The 21,621-nt window shown below is 49.3% G+C and overlaps 2 protein-coding genes across 2 annotated transcripts; one reads left to right on the top strand and one right to left on the bottom strand.

The window, feature by feature from the left end:
• Positions 1-1,712: 1,712 nt before the first annotated feature.
• LOC119318220 (glutamate receptor 2.8-like) lies at positions 1,713-11,969 on the top strand. The gene is made up of 3 exons (XM_037592745.1): positions 1,713-2,159; positions 8,607-10,247; positions 10,342-11,969. Exons 1-3 carry the CDS (start codon positions 1,847-1,849, stop codon positions 11,412-11,414), a joined length of 3,027 nt encoding a protein of 1,008 aa, XP_037448642.1. The 5' UTR covers positions 1,713-1,846; the 3' UTR covers positions 11,415-11,969.
• On the bottom strand, positions 11,840-18,597 carry LOC119318221 (diacylglycerol kinase 3-like). Its single transcript, XM_037592747.1, has 13 exons — positions 18,033-18,597; positions 16,724-16,846; positions 16,357-16,494; positions 16,192-16,277; positions 15,785-15,881; positions 15,173-15,242; positions 14,633-14,715; positions 14,082-14,152; positions 13,621-13,698; positions 12,939-13,026; positions 12,560-12,676; positions 12,264-12,446; positions 11,840-12,170 (listed from the first exon to the last, which is right to left on the bottom strand). Exons 1-12 carry the CDS (start codon positions 18,435-18,437, stop codon positions 12,285-12,287), a joined length of 1,518 nt encoding a protein of 505 aa, XP_037448644.1. The 5' UTR covers positions 18,438-18,597; the 3' UTR covers positions 11,840-12,170; positions 12,264-12,284.
• Between the last annotated feature and the right edge of the window lie 3,024 nt (positions 18,598-21,621).

Below are 21,621 nucleotides of genomic sequence, written 5' to 3'. Positions count from 1 at the left end.
TTCTTTGTAATTATAAACCCAGAATGTTGGGCAAAGAAATCGACGTCGCTTCATTGCATGCTTCTGTATCGGCACAGCTCCACTGCGTAGTACACACTGTGTGTTTCTTTCGTTTTCATGCTTCTTTTGTTTTCACTAATTTTCGCGGCATTGGCCTGTTGCGTAGTACTCCCTCTGTAAACTAATATAATAAAAACATTTAGATTACTAAACGCTTTTATATTAGTTTACCGAGGCCAAAGAGTACATTGCACCAACGACTGGTCACCGGCCAACTTCGGCTGATCTACCAATCGATCAGATTAACTACTAACTTTCATCTAATAAGGCCCCGTTCGGAATCCCTCCGTGGAGTTGTAGAGTTCGATTTTAGCCACTCCTTGAAAATTAGCTAGAGACTAATCCGCTTCGGGAGCCCAGTCCACGGAGCGGAGAGGAGCCGAACACGGCCTAAGTTTCACGATCTTTAGCGCATTGAGCGATACGTCGCTGCATAGGATTGAGTAGTACATTATACATATCTTCTCCAAGTTGACTTTTTGCATTTTAAAAGTATGTATCTTTGCTCCACCCATCAATATACATACATGGCACCACCGTCGAGTGTATTTTCTACGTACTTGTAGCGTCGCCGTCCATGACGTTTGAGCTGGGGCGCTAGGAAAAGATCCGCACTTTTTTCTCCAAAAGGTCGACGCATAATATTCAGGCAGGCACACTTTGAACCTTGCACATCTCTTTCATGCAACCAGTGGACTTTCTGAATAAGCGAGTAGTAGGTCAGGATCAAAATTGGAAATTATGGGACGAAGTTTGACATCCGTGTGCGTTTTATATTCTTTTTCTGCGGGTGACATTCTTGTTTGTAGTCGTGTAGATGCTGGATTACGCTGGGAAATTTCGCATGTCGTTCTTCGATCGAGCTGAGTATAGAATGCGCACAGCAGCTTAACAAGTGGCGTGAAGCAAGCTAGCTAGTGACCTAAAATTCTCATATTTGGGGTAATCTATATATCTTGTCTCCTAGAGGGTAGGTTTTTTCTCGATGAAGCCTTAGAGGTAGGTACTTCCAAGGCATATTGTACTGTTAATTGTCCAACAAGACGGGCCAATTAACAGAACCACCTGCTACCATGCAAATCCGGGGCTTGACAAAGCGCACCATATGTAAAGTACTCCAGAAGATTCTGTATAGCAGCTGCTCTTAAATTTTGACCCCCGTGCATTTCGACAGACGTCTTCAACGGGTCAGCAAAGTCGTGGGCATGGTCGGTGCTTGCCGCACGTCCTGTGTACACACTACGTAAATGTACCCCGCGGTCATCCCATTTCTGTAAAGAATGTTTGTGGTGCATGTTTTCAACAGCGAAGAACATGATTCCTCTTTGAACCTGGTAAAAAAATTCGTGCACGATAGTAAGAGTTAGCAGAGTCAATCGACCAGCAGATAATTATTAAGCCCTAGAGTTAGCTAGCTAGATCAAGGAGAGGGATTAAAAGAAGACGAGAGCTCTGAGCTTTTCGCTCTCTTTTCACCATGGAGTACTCCTCGCCGACCTCCCATTTGCATTCTCTTGACCGGTTCCTGCGGTGCCACGTAGCTGTCGAACGTACACGTACGTGGCCCACCTCCCGCATACAAGTCAAAGTCAAGAGTCGAGTGGTTTTCAAGAGCAACGTCGCCGTACGCCACCGCAAAACCAAATCGAGGTTCCACTTCCATCGCCGGTACCGCGAGGTCCGTCCGTCCATCCACGTCGCCTATAAAGCGACCGCGGCCGGCGCCGCTAGAGGGTACTGATCATCCACGCATCGATCCCGTAGCTTCTTCCCAAGTTGCGAGATCATGGTGCGCGCGCTCTCACCTTCTTCTCCCGTCGCCCCCTCCTCCTTCTACGCTCTGCTGCTGCTCGTAGTGGCCGCGTTCATCGGGCCGCTGCGGGTGGCGACGGCGCAGAGCGTGCCGGCGCCGGTGCCGGTCCGCGTCGGGGTGATCCTGGACTGGGCGAACAAGGGGTCGTCGGCGGTGTCGCTGCGGCGGCGGACCGGCATTCAGATGGCGGTGGAGGACTACTACGCGGCGCACCCGGGGTCGGCCACCAGGGTGGAGCTCCATTTCGGGGACTCCAAAGGGGACGTCGTCGGCGCCGCTTCCGCCGGTAAGCTCGCTCCCTAGTTGCTTCTCTAATAATTATGGTCTTTCGCTTCATGAATCTATGCAAGCTCGTACGCCAGCTACAGTCTACTATAACACTGGTAAGCGCAAGCTTGCCGTCTCGACATTAGCTCTCTAGCCTGGCCGTTTTAGTCCCTCGATCACCGGTGGCTGCTGCGCGCATGGGACTGTGCAGCTCTTATGGCTGCGCGGTGCTCCCGCCGGGCTCGGCCACCAAGGTGGATCTCCATTCCAGGGCCGGACGTCGCCGGGGACGACGTCCTCGGCGCCACTTCCGGTGGTAATTAGTTAACCTACCCCTCTCTCTCTCTCGCTTATCACGTACGCCACCATGGCTGCTAGCTGTAATTAAGCTCCTAAATCACGTTCGTCTCGAGATTAGCACTATCTTTTGTCCTAGTCGATCCCACTGGGCCGGGGTTGCTAGCTGCGCGCGCACGACCGTGCAGCTCCCGCCGACTATGGTACACGAGAGCCACTAGCAGACTAGCTGTTCTGTGGTGCCGCCGGATGCGGCGCCTCTCACGGCCGGCTACCGGGCAGCCAGCCTTAGAATTGTCGCCTTGCATGGACATCCATCGTGGCCGGCCCTGTCGCCATTTTGTCCGGGCAGACAGCTAGCTTCTGTTCTGGATCGTCAACAAAAGGAGGAGGACGCACGGGGACAAATTAACAACCACCACATCTCGATCGAACTGCGCTGGAATCTCAACTAGTCCATTTTTAACCGCGACCGGTGAACTCCGAAGTGTAGATAATGGCTACTGTGCGTGCGTGCCTGTGTAGACTTAATTATTTTTGGTAGCTTGGGTTCGATCATTGGACACTTGGACTGGAGTGGCGTGACTGGTCTTCGCGGTCTGCTTCTTCACCGCGTATATATGCATGCACGTGCTACCGCGCGAGTCGGTCAAGCTTCATGGCTCATGTGGTTGTAGCTAGATTGGCTGGGGACGACAGTCGACGATAACGACGTAGATAGATGCCTCAAATCTTTATATCCGTTCTGCAACGCACCGCAACCACTCCCCTAGATGCATGGGATCCAAGTTTCAACCGGCGTGACGGGCACCATGTGGAGGACGTACGTACGTGCATCATATGCATGTCGGGTCAGCAACGTTGAACGGCCAGTCCAAAATTAGCAGCACTCTTGAAAATTCTTACTACGCTATATATAGTACTTGTCATGGCCAGTCATGCATTCATCATCGTCGTCGGTCATCCATGTATGCAGTCCAAGCTAGTAGCTAGCTAGCATGTGTGTCGTCTGGCTCTGGTCTGGGAGACGACTCGCTTTCAACTTCCTTGTCAAAGTCTCGAGCACAAAGATGGGCGCTAGCTTGTTAATTTGGCCGATGAAAGTGACTCGAGAGGTTCTAATAGATCTTTCCCGACAGGAAATTCGGATGTTTATTAGTACTTTACGAACCACTGTACATGTTTTCTGGTGCAGCCGCAGTCATTTTTGGTACACCAACTACTGTAGATGGCTTGTTAATTTGGTCGTGATATTGACTGCTCAGCTTCTATAGATCTTTCATTTTTCTCGCCTTTTGTTTGGAAAACTATTAGTAGTATCTGTTAGACGTGTACGTGCAGGACACGTCCAGCCGGCCGAATTAAGGAGGATTCGTATCTTAGTCTGTTTCGTTTATTTCCAAATATTGTAGCCTCCTTGTGCTATATAATCCCATCACGGGATCAAATCAATCCAAGCGCAACAATTATAATTGCCTTCATGGTATTAGATTAAAGTTTTCGATCCTCTCTCTCCTCTCGTCTCACGCACGTAACCTGTACGCATGGCGCCGACACCCCAAGAGATCGCGGCCCAGGAGGAGGCCGCCGCAGCCGCCGCCGCCCTCGCCGAGGCTAACGCCAAGGCTGCTCTCTGGGCCCTCACGGCCGCACTTCCAAGCATCCGCGCCGTCGTTCCGGTCACCCTCGAGCTCTCCACCTCCAACTATCTCCAATGGCGCGGCATGTTCTCCGACGCTGTCCAGAAGTACGCCTTGGAGGACCATCTACTCGAGGCAGAATACCCCACCCATCCGACACCGCAGTGGGGTCGGAACGACGCCATCGTCCGTTCATGGATCAACAGCGCCGTCGCGCCTGAACTTCTCGCCATGATCGTTGACACCACCACGCCACTCCCTGCCCACTCGTTGTGGACGCGGCTCTCCAACATCTACCACGACAACTCCGAGACTCGCTCCTCCTACCTCGAGCAAGAGTTCCATGGTCTCCAGCAAGGCACCATGACCGTGGCTGACTATTGTCGCAAGCAGAAGGTCCTCTCTGACGAGCTCAACGCGCTGGGCACGACCATCACCGACAAGCGTCTCGTTCAGAACACGCTCCGCGGCCTCGGATCACGGCTTGCCTACATGCGCACGTTGACCCTCAAGCAGCGCCCACTCCCGTCCTTTCTGGATGTGCGCTCGTCCCTTCTGCTCGAGGAGCTCACGCTGCAGCAGTCAGTTTCCTCCTCCTCGACTCCGACCGCCTTCGTCGCCCGAGGCGTCTCTGCGCCTCCCCCATCGCGCGGACCTGCAGCTACCATGCCGCCTCCGCGTCGCCCCGACACATGCCGTAACTTCCAACGTGGGAGTTGCCGATTTGGCGCGCGATGCCGCTATCTCCACTCCGGACCTTCCCAACAGCAAGGCGGCAACACAAACCCACCGGCGAAGGGCTCGCTGGCACCATGGCCATCCATGCAAAACCCTTGGGCAGGGTCCATCCAGATGTGGCCAGGTCAGCCTCAGCGACCGTCCCTTCTTGGTCCGGCACAGGCACATCATGCCATGATAATCCACCCGCCTCCCTAGCCCTATGGTGCCACCTCGCCAATGCCCTGGTCAGCAGGAACGCCGACGCCACCCATATCTTGGCCGACCGGAGCGCCGCCACCCGCTCCATCATCTGGACCGACATATGCTAATCTGCATCCATCCTTCGACCAAGGATCACTCATGCAGGCTTTCAACACAATGTCCTTACACCACCATCTTCAAACGAATGGTACATGGACTCAGGCGCTTCCGCTCACATGACCGGCAATCAGGGTAACCTTCCACACCTCCTCCCTTCTAACTCCTCTTACCCTCATGTCATCGTTGGCAATGGTCAAGCCCTTCCCATCACATGCACCGGTCACACCACCCTCTCTACTCCTAATCATTCATTCTCTCTTAACAATGTTCTAGTTACACCTGACATTATCAAAAATCTTATTTCTGTACGTAAGCTCACCACTGATAATCTTGTTTCTGTTGAGTTTGATCCTTTTGGTCTCTTTGTGAAGGACTTCCGCACCAAGAGCGAGATCGTCAGGTGCAATAGTTCCGGCGAACTCTACCCTTTCTGGTGGCCGTCTTCCACTCCGCAAGCTCTCTCCGCCACCACGTCATCCTCAACATTGTGGCATCGTCGCCTAGGCCATCTCAGTAGTCAAGCTTTGTCACACCTAGCACGTGCTTTTTCTTTTCCTTGTAACAAAAACAATAACGATGACCATTTATGTCATGCTTGTCAATTAGGAAAACATGTTCGCCTACCTTTTGATACATCTACTACTCAGACTACTTGTCCGTTTCAACTCATCCATTGTGATTTGTGGACTTCGCCTCTTCCTAGTGTGTCTGGCTACAAATACTACCTAGTTGTGTTAGATGATTTCACCCATTACCTTTGGACTTTTCCTTTGCGATTAAAATCTAAGACTTTCTCTACACTCAAACACTTTTTTGCCTATGTCTCCACTCAGTTTAAAGCAACCATCCAATCTGTACAGTGTGACAATGGACGCGAATTCGACAATATCAGTGCTCACAAGTTTCTCCTATCCCTTGGTGCCACCCTTCGCATGTCTTGTCCATACACCTCTCCACAGAACGGCAAAGCTGAACGTGTCATCCGCTCCACTAATAACATGGTGCGTTCCCTTCTTTTCCAAGCCAGCTTACCACCGGCCTATTGGGTTGAAGCTCTTCACACTGCCACTTTCCTCTTCAACCTACACCCAACCAAAACATTGCAACAGCGTACACCTTATGAGGCTCTTCGCCGCCTACCTCTCCCCCTAGAGCACTTGCGTATTTTCGGTTGTCTGTGCTATCCTAACCTATCCGCTATAGCACCACACAAACTAGCTCCACGCACGACCGCATGCGTTTTCCTAGGGTACCCCTCTAACCATCGCGGATATCGTTGTCTTGACCTCACTACACATAAAATCATCATCTCTAGACATGTTGTCTTCGATGAGAACACCTTCCCTTTCGCTAAACAATGCACACCACCCCCTACTGCCATTGATATGTCCTTTTTAGATGATCATCCTATCATTCTTCCCTCACAAATCAACCAACCTCCAGCACCGATGCCGGCCACACCACATCCACCTGAGCCACCCATGCCTCCTACACCTGAGCCGCCCACCCCTCCCACTCCTCCAGTTACACCTCCAACTCCACTTGTAGTTTTGGCTCCTGTTGGACCTCCCCTTGCCGACAATTCTCACTCGATGTTTACCCGTGGAAAGCGTGGCCTATCTTTGCCTGTTGATCGTCTTAATCTTCTTGTTGATGTCCCTAGTCCTCTACCTAAGAGCTACCGAAGTGCTCTTAAAGATACTCACTGGCACTCTGCTATGGTGGACGAATTCGGTGCCCTTCAAAACAATCAAACTTGGGATCTTGTTCCCCGTCCGCCCGGTGCCAATGTCGTTTCTGGTAAATGGATATTTCGGCACAAGCTTAAGCAAGATGGGTCCCTGGATCGCTACAAAGCACGTTGGGTCCTCCGCGGCTTCACCCAGCGTGCCGGCGTCGATTACGGCGAGACTTTTAGCCCCGTTGTCAAGCCAGCAACAGTTCGAACCATCCTCTCTCTTGTTGTTGCACAAGACTGGCCAGTTCACCAGCTCGACATCAACAATGCTTTTCTACATGGTACACTCAATGAGACAGTCTACTGTGTGCAGCCGTCGGGATTCGTCGATGTCGCCAAACCGGACCATGTGTGCCGCCTCAATAAGTCTCTCTATGGGCTTAAACAGGCGCCGCGAGCATGGTACAGCCGTTTCACTGACCATCTTCTTCGCCTCGGTTTCGTTAGTTCCCGTGCGGACCCCTCGCTCTTCATTTACAGCCACAACAGTGAGATTGTCTACCTCCTGCTATACGTTGATGATATAGTCTTGACAGCTTCATCTGAGCGACTTCTTCAGCAAACCATTATGGCTCTAGAGCGGGAGTTCTCTCTCAAAGACCTTGGAGCCCTGCACTACTTTCTCGGTATCGCCATCACTCGGTCCTCCGATGGCATGTTCCTCTCCCAGCGACAGTACATCATTGACATCCTCGAGCGTGCGGGCATGAGCGAGTGCAACACATGTTCCACTCCTGTTGACACACAGTCAAAGCTTGGTGCTACTGGCGCTGTTGTCGATGATCCATCCTCCTATCGAAGTCTCGTGGGTGCTCTCCAATACCTGTCATTCACCAGACCAGATGTCGCCTATGCTGTGCAACAGGTATGCTTGTACATGCACGACCCACGGGAGCCACACCTTAATGCTGTCAAAAGGATTCTTCGGTATCTTCGCGGCACCATCAATCATGGACTTCAAATATATCGCTCGTCGCCAGCATCGCTCACTGCCTACACTGATGCCGACTGGGCTGGCTGCCCTGACACACGCAAGTCCACCTCCGGCTACGGCGTCTTCCTTGGTGAAAATTTGGTCTCTTGGTCCTCCAAACGACAACAAACTGTTTCTCGGTCAAGCATAGAGGCTGAATACCGCGGTGTCGCCAACGCCGTCGCCGAGGCATGTTGGTTACGCCAGCTTTTGTCCGAGCTCCACCGTCCTCTTCAGCGAGCTACTGTGGTCTACTGTGACAACATCTCCGCCGTCTACCTCTCGACAAACCCGGTTCAACATCAACGCACCAAGCATGTGGAAATTGATCTTCATTTTGTCCGTGAGCGGGTTGCTTTTGGAGATGTCCGTGTTCTCCATGTGCCGACGTCTTCTCAGTGTGCTGACATCTTCACCAAAGGGTTACCGTCGACTGTGTTCAACGAGTTCCGCTACAGCCTGAACATCCGCCCAACTCCCGCTCCGACTGCGGGGGGGTGTTAGACGTGTACGTGCAGGACACGTCCAGCCGGCCAAATCAAGGAGGATTCGTATCTTAGTCTGTTTCGTTTATTTCCAAATATTGTAGCCTCCTTGTACTATATAATCCCATCACGGGATCAAATCAATCCAAGCGCAACAATTATAATTGCCTTCAGTATCATTTTTCTCTCCTAGTTTGGGCTCCTTAAAAGTTTCTAATGCTTCAGATTTTAATGGGTCGAAAGAGTACGTGGGCCTAAATCTCCTTTTCGTTGGTGTTGTTTGTTGTTGCAGCGTTGGACCTGATCAAGAACGCGCAGGTGCAGGCCATCATCGGGCCCAAGACATCAGCGGAGGCGGAGTTCGTCGCCCAACTCGGCAGCCGCGCCCACGTCCCCGTGCTCTCCTACTCCGCCACCTCCCCGTCCCTCTCGCCGGCGCAGACGCCCTACTTCGTGCGCACCGCCGCCAAAGACTCCTTGCAGGCCACCCCCGTCGCCGCTGTCCTAGCACACTTCGGGTGGCGCGCGGCCGTCGTCCTGCACGAGGACTCGCCCTACGGCACCGGCATCCTCCCGGCGCTCGCCGACGCGCTCCAGAGCGTCGACAGCGCGGCCATCGTGGAACGCGTGCCCGTGCCGAGCCGCGCGCACGACGACGCCCTCGACGCGCTGCTCTACCGCCTCAATGCGATGCCGACGCGCGTGTTCGTCGTGCACGCCAATTTCCGCCTGGCGACGCGGCTCTTCCGGCGAGCGGGGGAGGCCGGGATGATGTCCGATGGCTACGCCTGGGTCGTCACAGATGGCGTCGGAAGCTTGGTGGACAGGCTCAGCCCCGAGGACGTCGACGCCATGCAGGGCGTCGTCAGCCTCCGGCCCCACGTTGAGCTCACGAGCCAGGTCAAGAACTTCTCGGCGCGGTTCAGGGCGAGGTTCCGGCGGGACAACCCGGCCTCCGACGATGACATGATCAATGATCCGACCGTGACGAGGCTCTGGTCGTACGACACGGCGTGGGCGATCGCCGCGGCAGCCGAGGCGGCCGCCAGTGTCCCCGGCCCGGCATTTCAGACACCGCAGCGTAGCAGGGCACTCACAGACCTGGACCGGCTCGGTGTGTCGGCCACCGGAGCAGCGCTTCTCAGAGCGGTGCGTAACACCACGTTCGACGGGATGGCCGGCAGGTTCAAGCTTGTGAACGGGCAGCTGCAGGTGGCAGCATACGAGGTCGTCAACATCATCGGGAACGGTGCCAGGACGGTGGGGTTTTGGACGCCGGAGTCCGGCATTTCGCAGGACCTGAACGTCGGCGGCGCCAAGGTTGAGCGAAAGCTGAAACCCATTCTCTGGCCGGGCGAGGCGCTGTCCCAGCCAAGAGGCTGGACGGAATCGCCGAACGGACGTGTGCTCAAGGTCGCCGTGCCGATGAAGAACGGGTTCAAGCAGTTCGTGGATGTTGTCGGGGAGAAGAACTCGACGGCGCCGAAGGTCACCGGGTACTGCATCGACGTGTTCGAAGCGGTGATGAAGAACCTGCCCTACCCGGTGAAGTACCAGTACGTGCCGTTCCTCCGAAGCCCCGATTCGTACGAGAAGCTGGTGGACCAGGTGAGCGGCGGGGAGGCGGACATTGCGGTGGGGGACGTGACGATCACGGCGAGCAGGATGCACGAGGCGGACTTCTCCATGCCGTTCACGGAGTCCGGGTGGGCGATGGTGGTGGCGACGCGGCCGGACACGAGCGCCAGCATGTGGATCTTCCTGCAGCCGCTCACCACCAGCCTCTGGCTCACGAGCCTCGGCTTCTTCTGCTTCACCGGCTTCGTGGTGTGGGTCATCGAGCACCGCGTCAACCCGGAGTTCCGGGGCACGCCGTCGCAGCAGTTCGGCCTCATCTTCTACTTCTCCTTCTCAACGCTCGTCTTCGCACACAGTAAGCCACTTACTAACCATCTCATCATTTCAACTATGCAGTTTCATGAAGGATATCAATGGCACCTAATCAATCTTGACGTTTTAATTTTCAGAGGAGAAGCTGGAGAGCAACCTGTCGAGGCTGGTGGTGATCATATGGGTGTTCGTGGTGCTGATCCTGACGTCGAGCTACACGGCGAGCCTGACGTCGATGCTGACGGTCCAGCAGCTCCGGCCAACCGTGACCGACGTGAAGGAGCTGCAGAGGCGCGGCCAACACATCGGGTACCAGGAGGGGAGCTTCATCAAGCCCTTGCTCACAAAGATGGGCTTCGACGAGAGGAAGATGAAGAAGTACAGCACGCTGGAGCAGTACGCCGAGGCGCTGTCGAAGGGCTCGGCGGACGGCGGCGTGGACGCGGTGTTCGACGAGATCCCGTACCTGAAGCTGTTCCTGTCGCAGCACTGCGACGGGTACATGCAGGTGGGGCCCGTGTACAAGACGGACGGCTTCGGGTTCGTGTTCCCGAGGGGGTCGCCCATGGTGGGGGACGTGTCGCGGGAGATCCTGCGGCTGGCGGAGGGCGACCAGATGGCGCGCATCGAGAAGGCGTGGTTCGGCGAGCCCGGCACGTGCCGGGACGCGCTGGGCGGCATCGGCGCCGGCGGCGGCTCGTCGAACCTCAGCTTCCGGAGCTTCGGCGGGCTGTTCCTCATCTCCGGCGTCGTGTCCAGCCTCATGCTGCTGCTCTATTTCGCCATCTTCATGTACCGCGAGCGCGACGAGCTCCGGGAGGCGGAGCGGGAGGCGAAGGCCGAGGACGGCTCCGGGAGCGTGCCCGTGCGGAGGCTGCGCGTGTTGCTGCAGCACTACGACAAGAGGGACCTCAAGTCCCCCACCTTCAGGACGTGGAACGACGACTCCGTCAGGAACGGCAGCGACTACGCCGGCAGGACACCGAGATGGAGCGGCGGCGACGCGGGCCTGACGCCGAGGGCCGGTGCGGAGGAACACGCCATGGGAGGGGCGAGCCCGCTGAGCGTGGACATCAGCTCCGAGATGAATGCCGGCTCTTCGCCGGAGGGGACGCCGGCGTCGGAGATCAGTGAGTCATTCGAGCAGAGGATAGAGGGGGCAGCAGCCTCAGTGGAAATGGCAAGGTCAAACGCCTCTCGGCTGCAGTAAGAGTAGAAGCATTTCCATGAGGAATGCCAATATAGGAGTTCTAGTCTTGTGGCACTAATTGCACTTTGGCCAGAAAATCGTTTTGTATTCTTCTTCTAGTGAACATTAGGGAATTCAAAGGAAAGAAGTTCTCTGATGTTATAATTGTACATAGTAAAAAAGAACACAAATTTGGTTGTACACATAGCTAAAAGCAAAAAGTTTGTATTACCTCCGTCCTAAAATTCTTGTCTTAGATTTATCTAGATACATAACACTAAAACATGACTTCTTAAATTTGTCTAGTAACACTAAAACATGACTAGATACATCTATACCTAGACAACTCTAAGAACATGACCAGATATATCTGCATCTAGACAACACTAAGACAAGAACTTTAGGACGAGGGGAGTATTTGACATCAGACAAAGGAACGTTTCGGAGGGAAAATAATTGTTGGATTGAACACAAAGCATAATAACTTGATCTTACATGGTGGTTTTCATCTGGTTGTATACCAGAGACAAGAAATAATACAAATCAAGTTCAAATTGTTTTCCCCCGCAAAAAAAAGGAACTAGGATACAACATAATTTATATATATATATGATACAACAGTACATGGTGGCGCATTGTGCTCCTGCCATGACTCGACCATGGCATGGTGAAGGCCAATAAACATTGCATCATCTTTGCTGCAACTGAGCCATCTCTATGGATTCTAGCTCCAGCTGCTCCTAAACTGTACATAGCCTACCGATCTAGAGTGTAACCCTGAGATGGCATGGTAATTGGATGGTTAGGGAGCTATAAGGATGCAACTGATGTCGGCGGACAACCAGAAAATGGACTTTCCGGAATCAATACCTGATTGACATAGGGGAATTCTCATGAATCCCCGTTTATCATCCGGGAGTGATACGGAACCTTGTTTATTTCCACAATTGTCGACTGGTCCTGGATGAGTGGTTGTTTCCATGGCTCGCCGTCCATTTGAACATATGCTCGATCCCACTCGCCTCCCCTCATTTCAAACTTGATAGCTGCAGCCTAAGAGAAATGCAATATTTTTGGACAGAAGTTCATGATAAGTTACTGAAGAAATGATACCCAAATAGATCAATCCTTTGACAGGTAAATCAATGCAAAATCAGGGCGGGTACCTGAGCAATGTGCTTTGCTTTGATAAGCTCAGCCATAACGAATGAAGCATGCCAACCTTCTTTCAGACCAAATATTTCAATCAAACCGTCGTCTGAATGAGCTTCAACAAAACCTTTCTGGAACGACGGGGGAAGAGACACATCATTTGCATAGAACAAACAGAGCCCATTTGTGTAACCCCACCCAATGCTGAACTCTAGCTAGTAGCTACCACTTGTTCTAAAAGCATATGTCAGCGATGATAGAACATGTAATGCTCACTTGCTGTCTATTTGTCCCATTTGGCAACTTCGACGTTAGCTATAAACCCCATATCCTGGACTAGAAAACAAGAACTGATGATACATGCAATGCGCATCAGCAAGCTCAGCTACCAACCTTTTCAAGATAATCCGGTTTAAGATCACCCCATGGATGCTTTCCACTGGCGTAGTTGTCCAGATTTAAGACCACTATGGATCTAACACTGCAATATTAACAGATGATAATAAATGTGAGCTCAATTTCGGTGATATACAATATAAGTCTTGGTACAGCAAATTTGAAGGACAATCATCAAGAGTACAAGCTAAGCATCACACAATATTTCAAATATTTATTTACTTCTTACGTACTTTGGACAGGCCTGACATTGGCAATATCATATATTTTTCTACGGTTGAAGGTAAGGCCCAGGAAAAGGGCAGGCTGCTGCTAAGGCAACCAAATATATTATTATTATGCAAAATATGGGTTATTAATTATTATCTGCTGAAAAAATCCATTTCATCATTGAGAAAGATAGGAAATCTAGATAATTACGAACCCACATATGTAGTTTTTGTGCCAATTTAAATATTTTCAGATGAATCATTGTAAACGGTCTACCAGACATCACATGTCAGCATTTCATGTTATCTGCATAGGCCATACATTGCCCAGTGTTGATTTTTTAACACTAATCCCCAAACTAATAGCAATGGTCACTGGGTTCGTATAAATAAAGTCAGCTACTCGATTTTCTGATATCCTAAGGATCATCTAAATATCTTTTTTGAATGTAACAGAATCTATGACTTGCCTTGAAGGCATTTGAATTTGCTCCCATTCAGAACAATTTGCCCTTTTAATGTAAAGCCGCAAAATGTTCCGAAGTCCCCTGCATCAACAAAGCATTCTGTCAGCCTTGGATAGATGATTGAGACAAATGTCACAAACAAAGGAAGAAGAATATCTTAGCACTATTGCAGGTTTGCAGTTTATTTATGAACACTAAAAATATGAAGATAAAGCATAAAAACAGTGGGTCATTGGCATTGCATAGTACTGAGCATAGTGGAACTTGAATCCGAATCCTCATGTGTTAACCAAGAAAGTACTATAGTCTAGAACAACTGCTATTTTCTAGAAGTTCTGTGGGTCGAATCTCATGATTAACCTCAAACCATGATTGTGTCTCGAGGATGGATCAAAACAAACGAACTATTTGATACTTTAAAAGTCCAGCTCAATTTCAAAGTACATGGAAAGGCAGGTCATTACCTTAGCTGAGGACTTGCTGTACAAGGAGTACAGAACCATCCCTGTGTGCAGCTATATCCAGCATAAATCAACTGCATATAACCAAGTATTACTAAAACAGTCACCTATAGATCGCATAACAGCATAACATAGAATTCTGAGGTACCAGATAACTATGCTACAGAAAATGAAAAGGAACCTTTGAAGCCAGTTTCTTTCTTTATTCAGAAGTTACATATTCTAGAAGAACTAGCAGAATCACATCCAGCTTATCTATCAAGTATACAGCTGGATCCACATGATAATAATATGGGAGAACTTGGGTGCACGAGTTCTTTTGTATGTGTGCAACATCACGTGATCTATCAGACTGCCATACTTAAAACATCCTACTGATAGAAGACAACTAACTAATGAAGATGTTGCTAACCAGCACATTCTGAATGATAAGCTCCTCACCAAAAGAATTCAGTAAATTACTGTGGGCTTCAAAAAAGATCACACTTCACAATGACATACATGAAAACTTTAAGCCACTACATATTACACCATTAAAGAAGTTCTTTCCGCACCTTATTTGCAACTGGTCCTTGAGCAAGATATGGCTTTTCATCTCGTAGATGGTGGAAGCCATATGCAACTTGGGCATCCATCCCTATTCAAAATAAATGGCACACTTAACAATGAATCAGGGCTCTAACAAACTGTAATAAAGAATAAACCATATAATTTAGCAAAAAATCATTGATCTGGTACATTCATATCTTGTGGTTTCAATTGTAGTCTTACAACTTTATATTATCATAAACCCGCAAAAAAAAACTTTATATTATCAGACAGTGTGTGTAGTTTTAGATTATATATTTCACATCAAACTTTCAGATACTGAAGAATATACGGCCATTCAAAATTTCAAATTAAGGTTTAGCGCACAAAAAAATCTTAGGCAACGCTAAACACCTAGGAACTGGAGAGAAAATAGATATTACATATATTATCCAGTTAGTCTGAATATAAAACCTCTCAAGTAGATGTAGATCACCATGTAAAGTTCACGAGAATTAACCGAATTAGCTTAAGGAAAGAAAGTAGATGAGGTAACAAAGTAATACCAATGCTAAGGTAGTTGTAGAATACTCCTTTATAGCATGAAGCTTTTTCGGTTAACTCACTGCCACTCGCCTGCACCAAATTACACAAGGTCTTTAGCAAATACATAAGTACTTGCACACTCACTGAGAAAGACAAAATATAGGAGGGATTGCAATAATTTTGAAGCAGAGTTGACAATCGACAGAAGAAAATAAGATGCTGGAACAATCCATCAAACTATTCAAGAGAAACAAATTGTAACAAGCATTTGAAATAGCAAGTATGACAGGCAACCATGCAGAGTCAAAGAGTGGCAAGCATTCAAAGTTACTATGCAAAACTTAGCAGTAACTAAAATTCTTTTTCTAGGTAAGCAAGGGAATCCTGTATGCAACTTGGATTTTCAGAATTGAATTCATCTCAAGACTCGCTTTCGAAAAAGAACTACCTCAACAATAGTTTTTTCTACTTTTTATGTTATCATGCAATCTTAAAAAATGTCTAAAACAATGTTCTTAAGTGGAGAAGAGATCTAACGATGGAAGAAGAGCATGCTACCGAGTGTATAGATTTGAGCTAAAATCTGTTTTCTATTTCAGGCTGTAATTTCCAGGTAAATTCATAGTCAAGACCTTGCTGAACTCCAGCTGATCGGCAGGTTCCGCTTTCTTAAGTGCATGTGGCAACTCTGTTATTTCTCCCTCTGGCATCCTAATCACAGCCTGCCAACTGCAAAAATATTGGTAGCGATTTTCAGAGCAAAAACAGATGAAGAGTGTATGTACAATTATTAAAAGAAACATCTAGAGTTGAGCCTCTTCACGATGTACACATTACATTTGGAGATAATAAATATGGCAGATAGATGCTGAGCTTATGTAAATTGACGATTTTCTTTCCACCATCAGGAAATTATTCCAGATAGGTATATGATAAGTTTTACTCAGCAGTGCAAAATGTGTTCCTCAAATAGAGCTTAATACGCATATAGGTGAATAAAGAGAGAAATAACTCTCGAGCAATGATTTCACATTCTCACCTGTCAAGATGGACGACCGAAGCAGACACTGCCTTGTTGAGATATCGCTTTACAGCTGAACGCCAACCAAAGGGAAAAGAGCCACCCTGTGCTTGAGTTGATTAGCATTTTCAATTAAAAACAAAGAACTTAAACAGAACGGTGTCATCGCATATCGGCCCTTACCCATCCAAATGATCTAGCAAGGTCATTTCCTGTCCCGAGTGGAATGATTCCTGTGGGAGGAACTGGTTCCCTTTTCGACTTATTAAGTTCTTGGAGACATCCAAGTACCCAACCAACAGTGCCATCACCTCCAGCAACCTGTCAGAAAGAACTAGTGCAAGGATGTTATGCAAAGTAGTTGGAAAACTGCGACATACAAGGAAAGCATATGGACACCTAAATGGTGCAGGAGAAACCTCTCATGAGCTAAGATATAAGCTCACTTATCGAATAGTTTCTAACAGTAAATAACAAAGCTAACATGCAGCGAACCCTTAAAAGCTTCTGACAGATACAATATCCTTACTGAAGCCCATCAAGCACGTACCATAATCCTCAAATTTGCACGGATGTCCTTTGCACAGTTATCACCTTGATCAGCCAACCTCTCCAAACAGCCCAAACCATAACGAACAAAATCAGAAGGCTTCACAGTAGAAAGATCGAAGACCTGAACAAAAATGGTTCCATCAGCAAGTACTATACAGTCCAGGGTTTTCCAGAACAAGCAAAAGAATAAGAAACTAGAATTTCCAAAAGACATGCTGTGGCTTCTGAGTGCACAAAATAATCCAGAGTCGGCGTTACAAACGAGTCCTAAACAGTTAGCCTGTCTTGACAACCACAATAACATGTTGTGTGAGTTTTCCAAGCCCTTAAAGACCATCAAATTCCACAGAACTGCGCCATATCCATAGTTCTTTACGGCCCTATCTTCTATCAGTTCTGACCCTTTTACACCACATAATGATATCAGTGCCCAATCCTCACAAGCCAACCTCCAGTTTCACATGTTGATCCACAACTAACTCGGGTAGAAGCCAGTACTTCCATGTTGATGAAACAATATATGTGACTATCACCAAGTGGCTCTGCACCTGTCTTCTGTTACAAGAAAATGTCGAGCTACAAATTATAGACAGTCTCATTACATTACTCTCACTACTGTCACCTGCACAGGCATCCTCCCTCCTTCCCCACCTAACACCTACCGTCCTAGTTCTTTTCCTTCACCTCATCGCCTCTTCTAGAACCACATGTGGAAGTGAGACACGGTCTGATGGAGCCCTCACAGCAGCATACGTTTATTATGCATTTATCATCCAACCATAATGGTCAGATATCCGTCTTCATCCCTACTCCCCCAACCCCTCGTGGTACCAATTAAGTGCATGGCTATCTAGATGATTCGACCTTGGCAGTATCAGGCAGAACTCGGAAATAAGGGGAACAAAAAGGTTAGTACAATGCCTCATATGGAGCATGACGATCCTCTCAACACATACTAGGCAACTAGAGATTCTGGCCGCGTCACACCATCCTCCTCCTCGGATCACAAGACGCGGAGCCCCTCTCGTCCTTGGTTTCACGGTAGTACCATTGTACCATGAAAGTACCACCGGAGCAGAATCCATTTTAATCCCGGCCTAAATGGGGTGTATTACCTCGCACTAAATCATAGTACTAGTAATGGTATCTCTAAACCAATTCCCTGCCGGATTCCACACGAACGGAGAAGAAAAATCTGCCGCGGAGTAACAAGTAGTAGCACAGCAACGGCCGCCACGAAAGCAAGGCGAGGGGGAAAAAACGCCGGAATTGGGAGGGAGCACGTGAATCGCGAGGTCATCACCCACCTGCTCCTTGCTGATGAGCTCGTGGAGCCGCACCTTGAGCTCGGGCCCGTGGCGCCCGCCGCTCTTGGAGTTGACGAACACGACCATCGGCGCCACCACCTCCAGCCCGTCCTCCCCCTCCCCGCCGCCCACCGCCTCGTCCCTCGCCGCCGCCGCGGCCGCCACGCCGGCGGCCTCGTCCTTCTCGGCGACGGCGGCGGCCACGGCCCTCCGCGCGTAGAGCGGCATGACGACGCGGCGCCGCAGCTCGGCCTTGTCGACATCCCGGCCCCACACCCCGCACGCGCGCACCGACTCCCAGATCGACACGCGCGCCGACGGTGCCGTCGGCGGCGCGGAGTGGGGCGTGTGGACGGCGGCGTCGCCGTTGCCGGCCATCCCCACCTCCGCCTCCGCCCGCTCCATCGCCGCGCCGCCCGCCGGGGAAAGGAAAAGGCAACGGTAGGAGTATGTATCACAGCTAGGCAGCTGCCGAATTGGCACCGGTGGAGGAGCTGGATGAATTGGGGAAAGAAAGAAGAGAGGAGGAGCGCTGAGCCCAGCGCCGACTTTATTATTGGTTGCTGACGGGTGCTGCATATATGCAGGCAGGGAATAAAGTTTTGGTTAATGCGGGGGCAGGCTGATTAGGTGGACTGGGACGACTGGTGCTCGCTCTCTCGCGCTGTGCGGAGCGCGTCTTCGGACGGGAGAGCATTTACGTCTTTTCGTTACAGTGAGGGGTGAAAGGGACGCGCATGGCATGGCTGGCGTTTTCGTTGAATTTTCCTACAACGTATATGGAGTAGGAGTAGTAGATAGTAGTGCTCCACAGATGGATCTGAAGTCAAAACTCTTTCTAGAGGGCTTTGATGTTTATTTCGTATATTTGACCTTAATAAGTACTAATGTTGGAAATATGTGACATCGGACCATCTCCAATCGCAACCCGCAGATTTTCTTCCGCATCCGTCCACGGACACGGATATGGGAGGACGCCATCCAACTCTAGCCGCATACATTTCAATCTGTATTTTAACTAACCGAACGAAATTTATGCAAACCGACTGATATTCATCAAAGACCGGATAGAAAAGAGCACAAATCATCCATCCATACATAGCATGCAAGTTAGGCCTAGTACAACAACTGTCTCAAATTCAACTAGATCCTGGATGTCCAACAAGTTTTGCATGAAAGGATCATGTCATCCCACACATACTCTCCTTTCAGTTTCATCCAGCAGCGTGTGCACGTGATGGTTGTCCCTATATGGTACACCACGGCAGCGCATGCGGGCTACATATAATGTGTAGACCAACATTGAGTCATTGAGTGAATGAATCAATCGATAAGCTGAGCAAGAGGAAGAAAAACTTGCAATCTCGTCCTCTGCCGCGTGCAATGGCCACCTTGCCTCGAGCTGACGAACCACGTCGCAAAACTTGGTGACGCTGATCTGAATAGCGTGCCAGCGATACGACAACGACCTCATGTTGCGTACAGCGGCGGCGGCAGAGGTGAAGGGTGAGGATGCAAAGTAAGGGGGGAACGAAGCCCGGACTGGATGGCTTCCGTGGTCCGGACGAATGTGAGCGGTTTACGAGCCCGCCTTGGAGATGCACTCAGTGATGCTTTATTATCCGAAACCCTAGACGCCACCCGCCACCTCCTGCTCTTGCCACCGCCAGTGCACGTTGCTAGGCAAAGAAACCAACGGCGAGTCAGCGACGGTGGAAGAGGTACCGACCTGGGGCTACTTGTTGTAGAGGTGTTGGAGGGCTACTGTGGACGACGAAGGAGATAAGGGCTTCAGTGTCGGTCTTTCATCAGGTGGTGTTCAGTGGCGGTGATCATGAAGTCGACGACGGCCGGAGGGATCCAGCGCAATGATCTTCAATGGTAGCCCCGCCTGGCTAGGAAACCGAGGAAGAGGGTGTCGGTGCATGGTCCTTAGACGATGGCATGCTCAACATCAAATCCGCAATTGTCGTGCAACGACATGGGTGATTTTTTCCCAGGTTTTCTTTAGGGAGTTTTCGTGTTTACTTTGGAGCGTTGAGGCGGCGGCGTTAGCCCGGTGTAGGAATACTGTTCTTCCCATCATATCCTTGTGTTTGTTGATGTGTTTATCACTGTCGGAGGCATGTGGAGCCGTGTCTCCAATGTGTCTCCCAGGATCCAGCCGGTTTAGGTTATCGATGGATCCGTCTGGATTCAACTGGCTTTCGTGGTCTTCAAAGTTTGTACAGGCCCTTATTAATGTTTTGTTCTCCGGGGCGGTGATTTCTTCACAAATTACTTCGACATCAATGACTTCTCTATCATTTCTTATACAAGCTCCTAGGTTTTTAAAAAATTGCCTCACTGAGGAATAGGCTTAGAGACCGCATCAAGCTATACTCAGGGTGCACCGTCAGTGCATGCAGGAGGAAGAAGACTTTGTCACCCCCAAGGATTTAATCAATTTTACTTTTATGCATGGATATGTTTGCAAGGACCTGATTATTAATATATGGCCCTAGGCCCTTTTCAAAAAAGGAATTGGAATGCCTGACAAATGATGATGTGTTCTTGCACAATGACGTAAGTCCAACCGCATGAAGATATATGTATTTATCTTAAAATCAACAAAAAAAACTTATTTTATTGTCATTGTCATAACAGTTAAGATACAATCTATTTTTTTATTGTTCTTAAATTTAAATAACTATTTATTCATGTGTATGAAGGATTTTGTCTGTTTATTTTGTTTTTAGTTTATACTTATATGGAATGGTAAAAAAAAGGGTTCATTCAGTTTGCATGGTTAAAATTTGGTAAAAAAAATATATACTCCTATCTCTTATCAAGACACACACTAAGAAAATTACTAACCCTCTCATGGGATCATGTATTAGAGCCGCAACCCTATCATTCGCCTTGACCGCAACCCTATCATTCGCCTCGGTTGGTGGACATCGCTGGCACCCTCCTTTGGCCTACCGTGAGCCAGGCCCTCGCCAAAAAAACCATTAAGCCTATTCTTCACCCCTAGACGTCGACAGAAGAAGAAGGCTCGGTCGTGGCAGTACACGAGTTGCTGACGGGGCGGTAAGTTGTGCAAAGGGTGAAAATGAATGGTGGTGCAAAAGTATATGAAGGAAGAATGTCGACCGAATGATGATGACCACCCATAGCTAAGGTTGTAGCTGGCGCTGCCACTAATGAAACCAATGGCCCTTGTATTTGCAGGATTTCCAAAACACCGCAAAAGGAAAAGACGGAGCACAATGTCACTTTCAGTTATATAGGATTTAAAAACTAAAGGAAATTGCAATGAAGAGTGTTTGATACCACATAGAAAACAAATAAACCGGAACAAAAAATGTCTAATGCATGGGAGTTTTCCTCCACAGTAGAGTAAAAATGAATTCTTAGGGGGGAAATCCTTATGAGTAATATCCTCCAAAGATCCTATGAGATTCGTTTGGATGAAAGGAGGCCAAATATACACGTAGTTGAAAAGGCCGCAATCAATTTAGTTTACACTTATACCATATCTGAGTTTGTCAACAAGTATATTTGAATTCCGTATGTTTTTTCAACTATGAAGTGACAGGTGGACAAA

The sequence above is a fragment of the Triticum dicoccoides genome, chromosome 6A (assembly GCF_002162155.2).
Source record: "Triticum dicoccoides isolate Atlit2015 ecotype Zavitan chromosome 6A, WEW_v2.0, whole genome shotgun sequence".
Taxonomy (NCBI): Eukaryota; Viridiplantae; Streptophyta; class Magnoliopsida; order Poales; family Poaceae; genus Triticum; species Triticum dicoccoides.
This window is presented reverse-complemented; position numbering and strand designations above follow the sequence as displayed.